General features: G+C 36.2%; 1 protein-coding gene and 1 pseudogene across 2 annotated transcripts; one reads left to right on the forward strand and one right to left on the reverse strand.

The window, feature by feature from the left end:
• The first annotated feature begins 1,440 nt into the window (after positions 1 to 1,440).
• Positions 1,441 to 4,821, forward strand: LOC130710916 (3-hydroxy-3-methylglutaryl-coenzyme A reductase 1-like; annotated as a pseudogene). Its single transcript, XR_009010502.1, has 4 exons — positions 1,441 to 2,487; positions 3,185 to 3,366; positions 3,487 to 3,833; positions 4,176 to 4,821. The product of XR_009010502.1 is annotated as a 3-hydroxy-3-methylglutaryl-coenzyme A reductase 1-like (transcript).
• Positions 4,822 to 9,570: 4,749 nt separating this feature from the next.
• On the reverse strand, positions 9,571 to 12,932 carry LOC130712471 (uncharacterized). The gene is made up of 11 exons (XM_057562302.1): positions 12,725 to 12,932; positions 12,511 to 12,562; positions 12,215 to 12,397; positions 12,012 to 12,117; positions 11,615 to 11,852; positions 11,461 to 11,529; positions 11,134 to 11,366; positions 10,811 to 10,884; positions 10,262 to 10,375; positions 9,790 to 10,175; positions 9,571 to 9,668 (listed from the first exon to the last, which is right to left on the reverse strand). Exons 1-11 carry the CDS (start codon positions 12,930 to 12,932, stop codon positions 9,571 to 9,573), a joined length of 1,761 nt encoding a protein of 586 aa, XP_057418285.1.
• Positions 12,933 to 14,213: the final 1,281 nt, after the last annotated feature.

Here is a 14,213-nt window from a genome sequence, read left to right on the forward strand (position 1 = left end):
TTTTTTGATTTGGGACTCGCCTAAGGTTTTGGTTCATGTGTTTGATATGTCAACTAGAACCATGCATCATTAAGCATCCCTTTGTCGTGAGCATCTACGATCCGCCACATTGTTTTGCTGCAATAAAGATTCGATCTTTTCCTGAGATTTTACATTTCTTATGTTTTTTCACTAATTATTCCTCGATTCTCACTTCAATTTCTCGTTGTTTCGTGTCATTCGTGAATCACATCTTGATCCTCCTCTTCTCCTTAGTTGGGTTGGTCGACCTGTAGGGAATTATTTTTTTGTATACATTTAGATTATCTTTTTAGTGAAGTTTTTCTTTATCGTTTTGAGATCGTTGTCATCATCATGTTCTTTTGATGATTGTTGTTAAAACATTTTTTCTAATGTGCGACTTTTTGGATGATCAGATTCTTATCGAATATCAGTGTTATTCTCTTTTTTTACAACATTCTACTAGTTCTCCTGGTTTTTAAAATAAATTTTTGTTTCTGACTTTTTTTTTGTGTGTTAGTTGATGATTTTGACGACAAATTTGTTCTTATAACTCAAGACATAGTCACTCGAACCGACTCAACCTATCATATTCGGTATGTTTTTGTTCAAGTTCATAGAAATAATAATGAAACCCGATCCAACCCAGCTCAAACATAATTGACTGGTTTGAGTTCAAAAACCCACCAAACCCAACCGAAACAAATCCATGTGCAGCCCTACCAACCATAAACCAAATGTTTTAGTATGCATAGAAAGAGTAATGATTCTCAACTCTTGCGAATAGAAAAAACTCTTTGGTCATCCCCCTACTGCTTAGTGCGCTGACCGTGGAGTGAGGGATTAGTCTCACGGCTGTTGGCTGTGGGGATACCTTGGTCAAGACAAAAAAAAAAAAAGTAATGACTCATTCACACTTTACTTTATCTCTCATCTCATTTTTATACATTTTTTATTTTTACCTTTCCACATTCCCTGTCACATCAAATTCTTTTCCTATATAGTTAAGGCTGAGGTGAAAATGGAATGATAACAAAACATTATTCCCAAAGAAAACAAGCACGTTTTTTTTAAAGAGGAAGAACAAAAAGTGCACGTGGAACCAAAAAAAACGAGTAATGATATATACACACCTCATTTTTTAAATACTTCATTCCCACTTCTTTTTATTTTTATCTCTCTCATCTTATCATCTATCACATCTCATAATTTTTCTCTCTTACTTTTTCTTTTCTACATATCTCTCTCATCATTCCACTTCTCCACCTCAAAAAAGAGGTGTGAATGAAACATTATTAAAAAAAAAAACAAAGGATTGAAAATAATAATATAACAAGGAGAAGATAACCACGCAGTACGCGTGGGTAGCGCGCCAACCTTGTCTTTCTATTAAAAAAGAACCTTCCAAACTAAACTCTCGCACTTCCCCTCAATTCCAACGGTTATAAAATCATTTTCCTCGCTTTTCCCTCCCCAAACAAACAAAAACATTTTCCATCCTCGCTTTCTGGGTTTTGTCCATTTTCCTTCGCCTTCTGCGTCTCAGTCAGCAGCAGCCGCAGCACCCGTCGGAAAATGGACGTTCGCCGGAGACCCATCCCCGCCGGCGAACGCCTCAAAACCCAGAACCAGCAAACTCCCACCTCCGCCCCTGCCCTCACCAACGCTGTATTTTTCACCCTCTTCTTCTCCGTCATCTACTTCCTCCTCCACCGCTGGCGCGAGAAGATTCGGAACTCCACCCCTCTCCACGTCGTCACCGCCTCCGAGACCGCCGCCATCGTCTCCCTCCTCTCCTCCGCCCTCTACCTCCTCGGCTTCTTCTTCCGCGCCTCCCCCGACGACGACCTCTCCGACGACGAGGTCATGGCCAAGGAAGATTCCCGTAACCCTGGACCATGCCCCGCCGCACTCATCGACTCCTGCGCAGCGTTGAAGCCAGAGAAAGCAGCGGCAGCGGCGGTGACGGTGACGGTGAAGAAGCCGGTGCCGGTGCCGGTGCCTACCGAACTATCAATGGAAGACGAGGAGATCGTGAAATCGGTTGTCTCTGGTTCGATCCCATCGTACTCGCTGGAATCGAGGATCGGAGATTGCGGCAGGGCGGCGGCGATTCGGCGCGAGGCGGTGGAGAGGATAACAGGGAGGTCGTTGGAGGGTTTGCCATTGGGAGGGTTCGACTACGCGTCGATATTGGGGCAGTGCTGCGAGATGCCGATAGGGTTTGTGCAGATTCCGGTGGGTGTGGCGGGTCCGTTGTTGCTGGACGGGAAGGAGTACACAGTGCCGATTGGGTTGTCTCGTGGCTAGCACCAACAGAGGGTGTAAGGCGATTCATGCTTCCGGTGGTGCTTCTGCGTGTTTGCTGAGGGATGGCATGACTAGAGCCCCTGTTGTTCGCTTCGCCACTGCGAAGAGAGCTGCACAGTTGAAATTCTACCTCGAAGATCCCCTCAATTTTGATTCCCTTGCTGTTGTTTTCAATAGGTAACTTTCCAACATGCCTTGCTTTTGTTTTTCTTGCTGAAATGTCTTTGTTTTGTTTGCTAGTTTTTTAGTGAATTTTTGTTTTAGTTGTTGATTGTGATTTCTAGGTTCAAATTGTGTTGATTAGTGATTAGGGGAAGAAAGTGAAGAAAGGGATATTGATTAATTGAGATAAATATACTTGTACACCTTGGGGTTGCTATACAACGGGGAGAATATGCCTGTGTTAGGAGATCGAGTAAGTTTCATTATAGAGAAAAGTGCTTCTCAAAGAAGGTACTGAGAGTAGCTTTTGTAGTGGGGACTGGGGAGAGCTGATTTTGGGATGTTTGATTGTGGATTCAGACACATTGATGGTAGGGAAGGAAGGAAGAGAGAGAGGGAAGTGAATTCTAGTTTGAAAAATGGGTGTAACAGAAATAAAAAATGCTAATTGTTTTTCTTTTTTAGCATAAAAAAATGGTAATTAGTTTTGCTGCAAATGAGAATAAAATATGGTAAACAAAGGAGTGTTAATTTTGCTGCAATTTCGAAGAAAATATTTTTGGAAAAGCCATATGTTAGTTTCTGTCGTCACTATTTTGATCAGGAGTCTGGTTGATTTCTTTTCATGTTGGATGTATGGTGTCCATTCAATTCCATGTTCAACTATCATTTTTTAGTTATTGGTTGATTAATAATTAATGGGTTTGTGCAGGTCAAGCAGATTTGCTAGGTTACAGAGCATTCAACCTGCTATTGCTGGCAAGAATTTGTACATTAGATTCCGTTGCAGCACTGGCGATGCCATGGGGATGAACATAGTGTCCAAAGGTGTCCAAAATGTACTTGATTTCCTTCAGAGCGACTTCCCTGACATGGATGTTATTGGAATCTCTGGTAAACATGACCTTCCTCATGTGTTCTTCTCTACTCATCCCTGAACCTAAATCTGTTCTTTTTCTCATTATCTAAATTTGTTGTTAAATTGTCATCATGTAACCCGGATGTTCTGGCCAGGAAATTTCTGTTCCGACAAGAAAGCTGCAGCTGTGAACTGGATTGAAGGGCGTGGCAAGTCTGTTGTCTGCGAGGCTATAATTAAGGAAGAGGTGGTGAAGAAGGTATTAAAGACTAGTGTGGAGGCACTAGTCGAGCTTAACATGCTTAAGAACCTGACTGGCTCAGCAATTGCTGGTGCTCTGGGTGGGTTTAATGCCCATGCTAGCAACATTGTCACTGCTGTCTTCCTTGCCACTGGTCAGGATCCTGCACAGAATGTGGAGAGTTCTCAATGCATCACCATGATGGAAGCTGTGAATGATGGCAAGGACCTTCACATTTCCGTCACCATGCCTTCGATTGAGGTACAATTCATTCTCTGTTTTTAAGCTGTTTGGTATTAAATATTCCTTTATGGATGAACCTGCAGGGACTTTGTATGAAATTTGAGTTTCATTTCTATGCACCGACGGTGTAAAGTTTTTTTACACCGTCAACCAATCAAATTTCAAGGATGTGAGAAAATTTCTCATTTTATTTAATTTCATTAATTGACGTGGCACATCCTTGAAATCTGATTAGTTTACGGTGTAAAAAAACTTTACACCGTCGGTGCATCAAACTTTTTCTCTTTTTTTAACTGGACCCATGCATGATACATAGCTAGATTTTGTATGATGACGAGATCATTCCTTCTTCGGATTCAGGTTGGTACTGTTGGAGGGGGCACACAACTCGCATCTCAGTCGGCTTGTCTTAATTTACTTGGTGTCAAGGGTGCCAGTAAAGAAGCTCCAGGTGCAAATTCTAGGCTATTGGCCACCATAGTAGCTGGTTCCGTCCTTGCTGGGGAGCTATCACTGATGTCTGCAATTGCTGCCGGGCAACTCGTTAAGAGCCACATGAAATACAACAGATCTAGCAAGGATATCTCCAAAATTGTCTCATAGAGCAGTGGTAAAATTGTGGTGAATAAACATGATGATTGACATGAGTAAATCCAGCTCCCCAAGTGCATGTGGTAAGAACCATGTTAAGAAAGCCTGTAAAACTTATTGAATATCTGGTTCATGCGAGGCATTGTCTCTTTTTGAGATTGTACAGAGGGAGTTGAATGAGGGGACGGAGAAAAACAAGAAGTAGCTACACCTTTGGCGTTAGGTTTATTCTTTCTTTCTCCCCTTTTTAAAAAGAAATAATCATTTGTATTGTGTATTATTATCTCGTCTAAAGCTTCTGCCTAGTGCCTTAAAGTGTTATTTAGGGTGTAGAGTATTTTATTGTTGTAATCTCCAACTTCTTGTTGATTTGTATTTTGAGCAATCTCCAAATGGGATGTAGAGTTGTTAGTAATAGTCTCTCACTGTCAACGCTTTTCTTTGTCTCTTCTCCGATTCTGCCTTTTAAGTTGTTGGCAATCGGCATGTTGTGCAAATATTTTGGATCATTTATTTTCAATTTTTTTTATAGAGACTGGTAAATCTTGGACAGGGTGTGAATTGTACGCATAACTAAACAATATGTACAGAATGAAGTGATGAAGAGCGGTCATAACTCATAGTTGCTGAAAGAAAATTAGGAAACATATTGAACCCATCTTTGCTAAGAGACCCTTCAAGCAACACCATGTGTGCAATGTGATTTAACAAAGCAAGCCGAATGATGAAACTTGAAATACACGATTTCAAGAGTAAATTTACTCACACTGAAGACTTTTAGTAAAGACGGTACTATTAGTAGATTGTGAAGTTTAAGAGGAATATTATAGGATTGAAAAGGAGTTGTGTAAGACCAATATTTGGTCAGGTGGTACAACTCTATGTTTTTGATGATAACAAGTTTATTATTATGTATGAATAATTATGGTACTCTAACGTTTGTCTTTTTAGTTGTGAGAAACAGGCTCTGGCTCTGGTTCAAAGACTATATATATGTCAGAAGTTGAAGACCCAAGAGTAACCAATGTAACGCTTCTGCAATCATTACGTTCTACTGAACGGTAGTAAACGCTTCAGTTACTCTAAAGATTAGATCTCTGATGTAGACTCTGAAAGACTCAAGCGCTAAAGCTCTGAAGACCAGATGTTCTGAGGAACGGTCCAGAAGCTGAAGACTTGAAGACTCTAAAGTCCAAGAGTAAGCTGACTTACAAGACCAAAAGTACTTCATGTTCTGAAGACCAGAATTTCAGGTGAACGGTCCAGAAGCAGAAGTTATGAAGGTCAGAGGATCCAAGCTTCCTTCTGACTCTGATCTCATAGCTTCACAAGTTCCAACATGAAGCGTCGCCAAAGATCAAGAGTCAACTAGGCTGAGGCAATGTTATTGTCATTCGTACAAAAGCAAGTACTATTCTGACTGCCTTACCTACGACGTTCAGCCATAGTAAGCTCTGGAAATCCCAGAATTGCCCTCCAACGGATGGATTCTTTCAACGGATACAAACCCTAAACCTTGGAGTATTTAAATGCTGAAGATAGAAGAAATTGGCTAAGAAACTATTATGCAATACAAGTGAAAACCTACAAGAAAAATACCTTAGCAATATTTCTTCATTGTTCTTATTGTGTTTACCTTTGCTTAATTCAGAAGTATTTCTTTGTAAACCAAACCTTTTACAAACCTTGTTTGTATTTCCTTGAGAGACCAGTGAGGTCAGTATTCTTGAGAAGACTAAGATAATGTTGCCTTAGTGTTGCTAGTTCATAGGTTGTTAGTCATTGAGCAAGGTGTGCTAGTGCAGTTGTAACAATCTTTGATTAGTGGATTGTCTTCATTCTAAGAAGGAAGAAATCACCTTAACGGGTGGATTGGATTAGCTTGAGTGATTCATCAAGTGAATCAGGATAAAATCATTGTGCGTTTTTCTCTATCCTTTATCTTTAGCACCTTATATTCTTTCACTGAAAAGATTGTCAAAATCTTTGAGAGAAAGCGTTTTAACTTCAAAACCCTATTCAACCCCACCCCCCCTTTCTAGTGTTTTTCATACCTTCAAAAATCTATCTATCTATTATAATATACTAGTATGTATATCCGTGCCGATGCTCAAGGGCATATTTCCGAGTATATAATAATTTGTTTTTAATATATAGAATTATTTATTTTATATGAATGAAAAATAAATATATATATTTTTTTTGAAAATGACAATGAAAAATAAATATAAATATAATTCATTATGTTTTTAATTTGTTTATGATATAATAATACAATAATTTCTATGATTTTTGTTTTTCTCTTTTATTTTCGTTTTTCATATCTCCAAATAAGTTTACAAAATTTATAACTTATAAAAATTGATAGAAAATATGGATTACATATTAAATTACATTTTTTTTTACACTATATCATTGTGATTTCCTAAACTCTAAATAAATATGGATGAATATTAAAAATTTAAAGGATGCAATGATAATTCTCTTGTATAAAATACTATAATATATTTATAAAAAAAGCAAGAACATTTAATTAAAAATCGCAATACATATCTCTGGTGGAAAAACACTACATTCCAGTGAAGCATACAAAAATTTTAGATTTAAAATCCAATCAATCTAATTGTTCACCACCAAGATAAATAAAAAACACAATAAAAAAACTTCCATAATTGACTTCTGGTTGGAGAAATTTTTCACGAAATTAACTCGTTCATGACTCCAACATGAATAACATGTGGATCATCTTTATGAATCCCGAACCAAACAAAATGATTCTCTGTAAGATTATTTGCCTTGATGAATTTCTTCCACCCCTTCTTCAAGGTGCACTCAGACTCTCTCCTTGAGCTCCAAGCCAATTCACAGTAAAATCTTATGTTTTTATGATCTCACATAACACAATAGGTTGGCTATTTAGGTAGCAAAGCCGCTTTCACAATCTCTGTTGGAAGTACCTATAAGATAAAAAAAAAAAAATTAAAGATACACACAATTAAAAATTATTTAAGAAAAAAATAAAGTGTCAGTACAAAAGAGATCACAACCTTTCTATTATCAGTGATATTAGAATTCTGCAAGTCAACTTCTGTATAGTGAAACCTTTCAAAATTGAGAACTGCTCACTGGAGTAATCAAGTGGCTGTTGTTAAGAAATCCCCCTACCTATATCAAATGATACAGGAGGCGTTGGATAGCTCCTTTCATTTTGTTCTTGATCTAACACTTTTATAATTTCAAAATTTGTAGCTCCGGCGTAACACAAATTAACTCATCCTCCATCAATCCATAATAAAATATCAGTCCTCTAATCCTACCAGAAAAAACTTTGTTGTCGCCTTTCTGTTTCGACACTGATGTTGAATTTGTTTCCAACAAGATCTCTGAAAGTTGCCGTTGTCGATAGCCTACTTTCAAAATCTTGTAGAAACAGATTTGAGACGACACTTCTTCTCTTCAAAATGAAAAGTCAGAAAGACAAAATTATTAGATTAACAGGTTTGATAAAAAAACAGAAAGATGCATTTCTCTCCAAAATTATTCATCATGAATGAAAGAAGTAATTGAACTTACAACAGATGGGTGAACTTCTATGATCAAGAGTCTATTTGTTGGTTTATACTTAATTTTCATGATTCACTATTTTCTCTACATGATAAAACTAACGAAATACAAATTAGGAAAATATTAGAAAATTCAAAATATAATATGATATTTAGATTTATAAAAGTATATTAACGTATTCTGCAAGTTCTGGAAAAGTGCATTTAGAAAACTAATTGATGTAGAGTTAAGTACAGTAAAAAAAATTATGTAAAACAATCCAATTTTCCAGTGTACAGAAGAAAGGAGAAAGAGGAGTAAATAAGAATTTTGTCTCAAGATGATTGAAGAAGTAAAAAACCGTTCGAATTTTTGAAGAAAATTGAACTTCTAATTTTTGTAACTGGTAAATTTTCATGTTTAGATGCTTACTCAAAAAACAATTCTGCAAAAGGATGTGGAAAATAACTCAGGTTTTTATGAAGATGTCATGGTTAGGGTTCTATATATAGAAGAGTTAAATACCTTGAATCCAACTTTGATAGATGAAGCCATAATTAAATTTTTGGCCTTAATTAAGAGGATTTGCATTTGGAATCCAGACTCCATTTAAGTGCATGCATCTTCAGGAATTCAGTTATTGGAAATCAGACTCTAGTAATTTACACGCATTGTTGTTGGTGACAAACTTTGTGTATTCTATTTAAACACCTTCCATCTTCCATTCAACCATGTTTTTTATGCATAAATATAATTTTTTCAAATAAAAATATGTTGCTTCTTTAATATATGAATTTATTTTTTGAAATCAATGTGATGGAATTTCAAATCTCTTAGAGATTTTAACAACTAATGGGGTAACCAATTCATCTCAATAATCAAACGTGATTTTGACCATAGAAATTTGAAAATATCCTATATAAGGTAAATAGTTAAAAAGGAAAAAAGTAATTTGAACTATAAATATTATGTGAATTAAATTTGTTTACTATATTAAATGGGATAAAAATATGAATGAGATATTTTTGATAATTCACACAAAGAAGTAAAAAAGAATCAAAAGAGTTTCATTTTGATTGGATCATTATAATTTGATTTTGGAAGTATCTTAATATTGTATATAGAGATTATTAGTTAAAGTATATTAGTTTAACTGAAAAAATATATCAATTAGTTAGATCGAATACTAAACATGTTTCATTAAATGTAGATAAAGATAAAAGCATTAGGTAAACAAATGCTGATTATATATATAAATACATCTATTTCAAAATGGATCAATGAAAGCTTGATCTACTATACATATTACATAGTTAAATGAAATAGTCTACAAATTATCAAAAACTTCATTGTACACAACATTTTGTGTAGACGACACAACCTTGCTTTCCTCATCTAGAATCAGCACCTTCAAACCCCTTTTTGACCTGACCCTTGATACAGCAACATAAAGTTAACCATGAGTGAATACTGGGTTACGAAGATAGAGACCAACGTTTGATAATGTTTGACCTTGTCTTTTGTTAATAGTCATTGCGAAGCATATAGTCACAGGAAATTGTCTTCTCTCAAATTTGAATGGTAGAGTGACATCGCTGGAAACTATACTCATTCTAAGGATCTAAATATCTTCCCGAGCATTAGTTCCTGTGATTATTGTGGCACCAATTACATTTGGCAGCAACTCCTTCACATTTAGCCTTGTTCCATTACATAGCCCTGCAGATTGATCTATGTTCCTTATAAGCATAATAGGAGTGTTTTTTTTTCAACTTCAAAACATGATTAGGAACCCAAGAACACTTAATATCATTCAAGAATTCTGTTGTGAACCATTCACCTGGAACATCTGCATCCTCGTCTGAAATACATGTTTTGTCTGCACTTAGATACTCTGTTTCATGGCCAGGTATGGTAGATAAGATATAATCATTCACCATTTGAACTCCATCTAAAGTGGGGCATAAGATGGCTTGTTCTTCAAAAAATTTAGTATTTTCCAGGTTTGTAAGGAGTTCCGGATATGCAAAATCTTGAAGAGGATCACCTGATTCCTTAATAAGCAATTCATCTGGAATAGTGACTTCATACTCACCAGATTCATTAGTTTGACTACAGCTGTCCCCAATCTTGAGAATCCAATCTGCAAACTCCCTTATTTCCTCCAAGTCATCTTCAGATGTTGCAGAAGTCGTTAATCTCATGTTCTGAGACAACTTTAGTACACTGCAAAAATTCCAGATATCAGATGCGTTGATCAAGATGAAATTATGTCACTTCTGCTACCTTTAGGAATGATAGAGAGTATTTGCCTAAAGTCGCCACCGAGGACAACAACAATTCCTCCAAACGGCTTATCAGCATTTGCAAGATCATTTACAGCCAACAAATCACGAAGGGTTCGATCAAGTGCTTCAAAACAATACCTATTAAGCATTAATATTAAGGAGTGTTAAAAAAATCTGAAATAGAAATTTTATGAGGGACAGTAGGTAAATATTGTTTAATGGAATAAAACTGATAATTTTAGAAACAATTGTTTTTATTCGAAGGGATCAATAAATTATGATCTCTACAAAACTAAATCATTGTGAAACGTGATTTGATCTTTTAAATCACTTTTTGCTGGTTAAAATCTTTTAAATCAGTTTGAGATTATGTTAGTTATTATTTGAAACAAATTTTATGGAAAAAAAATGATCTTAGATATTAGATTGTAAAATACATAAAAGTGAAATATAATAGTAACTACAAAATGACACTACTAAAAATAAATTATTCTAAAAATTCACGAAATATATTAAGGATTTAGTTATGGATTAGAACTAACTAATTTTCGATCAAGTGCTTCAAAACAATACCTATTAAGCATTGGCGCATCATCCCATATAATCAACCTGGTTTGCTGCAGAAGCTTGGCTCTAAGGCTCCCTTGCTTAATATTGCAAGTGGATAGGTCATTAATAGCTATTGGTATACAGAACCTTTAATGTGTTGTTCTCCCTTCAGGCAACAACAAAGATGCAATACCACTCGAAGCCACATTGAGAACTATTAGACCTTGGGATCTGAGAGTTGTTGACAAAGTATTCCAAACAAATATTTTCCCACTCCCTCCATATCCATAGACTTAGAAGAATCCACAAGAATTTGCGAAAATAGACTCCATAATTTGGTCATAAACCTCTCTTTGATCTGCATTCAGGCTGTTTAACATTGACAAATGCTTCTTCGCTTGGGCAGCCTTGTCGTAGTTCAATTCGTCAACAATGAACTTATTCTCATAATTAGAAAATTCAGCATTGTCTGGATGTTCGAAATCTTCAAATTCTGTAACAAATCTTCCATTATTATTTAGCAATTTCTCTATTTCAACTAAACAAAGATTCTGAAGCTCATCACTTTCAATACGCAAATCTGAATACAAAAAAAAATTCGTTAAATTTATAAATAGAAGAGACAAATGCTATTTGTTAAAAAATATCTCATATTCATAATCACATTAATGTACCTGGCATACTGAGACTGCGTCTTCTTTCATAGAGAATACAGCGGCGCCAGCTAGTAGCATCCAAGTTTTCTTCCACACATCAATAGCTTTGCTCATCACATCATCAACAATGTAACAAATAACCATCTGAGGCGATGTCAAGAATCCATCTCACTGGCTTCAGTGATACCATCAACGTTCTCTTTATCATCAGTTAGCAACCCCAAGGCATCGCAAGCTGCTTGGTAAGAATTGTATAGAACCCTTTTAATGGTCCTTATACTTTCAAAACTGGTGTATCCTCTTTGTATTGTAAGTAGAACTCGCATATAAAACAGCTCTTCAGAGTCTGGAGGAATATATCTAAGACGACCAATAGAAACGCCTTGTTTCCTCAACGTCCATATCCTTCCCTGTGGATCGTAAACAAAAGCAGTAGGAAATTCAGTGTAAGTCAAATTATGCCCCTCTAGATATTTTATGTTGGCCTTGAATCAAGCAGTAAACTATGTATCAAGGTTCTTGTGTCTATCAGCGACAACAAATATTGTCTCATTATCTTTGAAAGTAACACTCTGGTCATTAGGAAGATGGAATTCCAAGGTATAATCGGATGGCCACTTGCTGTGAATGAAGAATCCATGTATCCTCCAAATTGCCTCACAAGGAGGCAGGTACCTGCAGCCATAATAATTTCTGATCTCATCAATGACTTTAACAGTTCTAGATGAGTTCTCTGTTCCAGATACCTTGATCAGGAGGCTTGTTGATATACTTGATGGCATTTGTCTTGTTGCAGTACTCGACATTGATATGGGCCTTGTACCTCATTAGAAGAAAGGGGTTGTACGGAACCACATCTGTGTTGTCAATCTCAATACCGTTCTTCTGTATCTTCACATCGTTCCTTCTTCGCCTATATCTTGGATATCCATCTTCAGCTATGATTGTGCGGTCCCTAAACATTTTTGGATAAAGCTCCAACACTTGCCATTTTTCATGCAGGGGGGACATTTATTTGTTGCACCACACGACCCATGAATCGTAAAGTTCGTGACTACAGCTGATAACTCCGGATAAAGATCTGGATCTGGCAATTCAGCTGAGATAGCCATGTCAATATCTGCATTCGTGTTTAACTTTTAATCTACACTTAACCAAAAAGGATATGAGCGTGCGGAAGACCCCTCTTTTGGAACTCAATTGTATACCTTCCTAATTTCAAATAATTAAAATTTGTCAACATTAGAGGATTTTAATAAAAATACGTAAAAATAATGTAAACCTGCATCAGTGTATCCAAACACTTTTTCCTTCTTCAAATCAGTCATAAGTTGATCTAGCCTCATCTTGAAGACTCTACAAAGGATATCTGGCCTCTCATCATCTCTTTGGCCTCTAGCCTTAACAAAGTTTTTTATCTCCGCCCAATTTGTGTTGCATGTCATCGTGATAAACAAATCAGGGTATCCAAATTTTTTACATATCGCCATAGCATCCTGACAATCGTTAAAAAGATATCATGGGCCGCCTGTGAAAGAAGCTAGTAAAATTATTCTATTTCCAGCCGCTGAAGGATCAATGTCGCCTCTGCATTGCTTCTTCTAAGCCAATGAGCAAATCAGATCTATAAGTCTCTGATTAAACCTGTACTATGCCATATTTTGTGCCTCAATCATAGTATAACAGTCAACAACAAACTGTTGAAACAATCTCCCTGACTGTTAGGATCAAAGTTCTCTCTCAATGGAATATTCTCTATCCAACCATCTTCGTCGTAGGGAAACATCAAAGGATATTGAAGATGCATGAAATGGGGATGAGTCTCATGAAGTCTTGTAAGCCCAGCAGTGTGACTGTTAACAACGACATCTCTTCCAACCTCCAAATTTGCAAAATCTCCAACAATTAACACGATAACTTCATCTGATGACAGTGAGTTATAAGCGCGTGGATCTTTGGTACGTGCACGAATCAACCTCAAAGTCAAGTTTACCGATGTATTATCATTTACTGCATCTCTTACTCTTCTAAAAAGCTTTGCCAAATGATTTTCACTATCAAACATCCTAGTCAAATCTTCCACAAGAGAACGATCAATAACATCTTTCCCGCCAAATCCCCTGCAAGTTAATTAATGAGTTGAATACATTATTATTGTGAACATGAGCTTTTAAAAAATATATTAATAAACATATAATTATATTGTTGCGTAAAAGAGGTCAAAAAATAATAACCTGAAGAATCACATTATGTTTGTTGTTTCATTTTGTGTGTCATATATGTAAAGTTGAGCGCATTTTGGAGGGGTCCCCTGTGAAGGAAGAAAACTACCGATTCTATGATAGTTTTGCCCACTCAAAATGAAATTTGGAGGTCCATTTCCATCATTCAATGATGAATCTACTTTGCTTCCAATAGAGGTGAATGAAAACATACTATTATATGCTCTAATGATTTCTTTAAAATTCTTAGACCTCGAATCAACCCCTGTAATTAAATTATATAGCAACTCCGGCGGTTTTCCCAAAAAGGGTATGTCAACCTTCCCCTTCATGCAACATAAACTGAAGTCTGGGTCATTCGATTGTCTTGACTTTTCAGACCTCTCATCATACCACATCATTGCATTGCAATTTTTATACAGGAAAGTCGGGCCTCCCAAATCAGAGTATTCTACACAGAGTAACATCCATATTTCAAATCAAAAGGAGATTTTCAATTACAATAACTAAATGTAAAATGAATATGAACTTAATAGTATTAATATAGCT

Source organism: Lotus japonicus, chromosome 4 (genome assembly GCF_012489685.1).
Source record: "Lotus japonicus ecotype B-129 chromosome 4, LjGifu_v1.2".
In the NCBI taxonomy this organism is placed as follows: Eukaryota; Viridiplantae; Streptophyta; class Magnoliopsida; order Fabales; family Fabaceae; genus Lotus; species Lotus japonicus.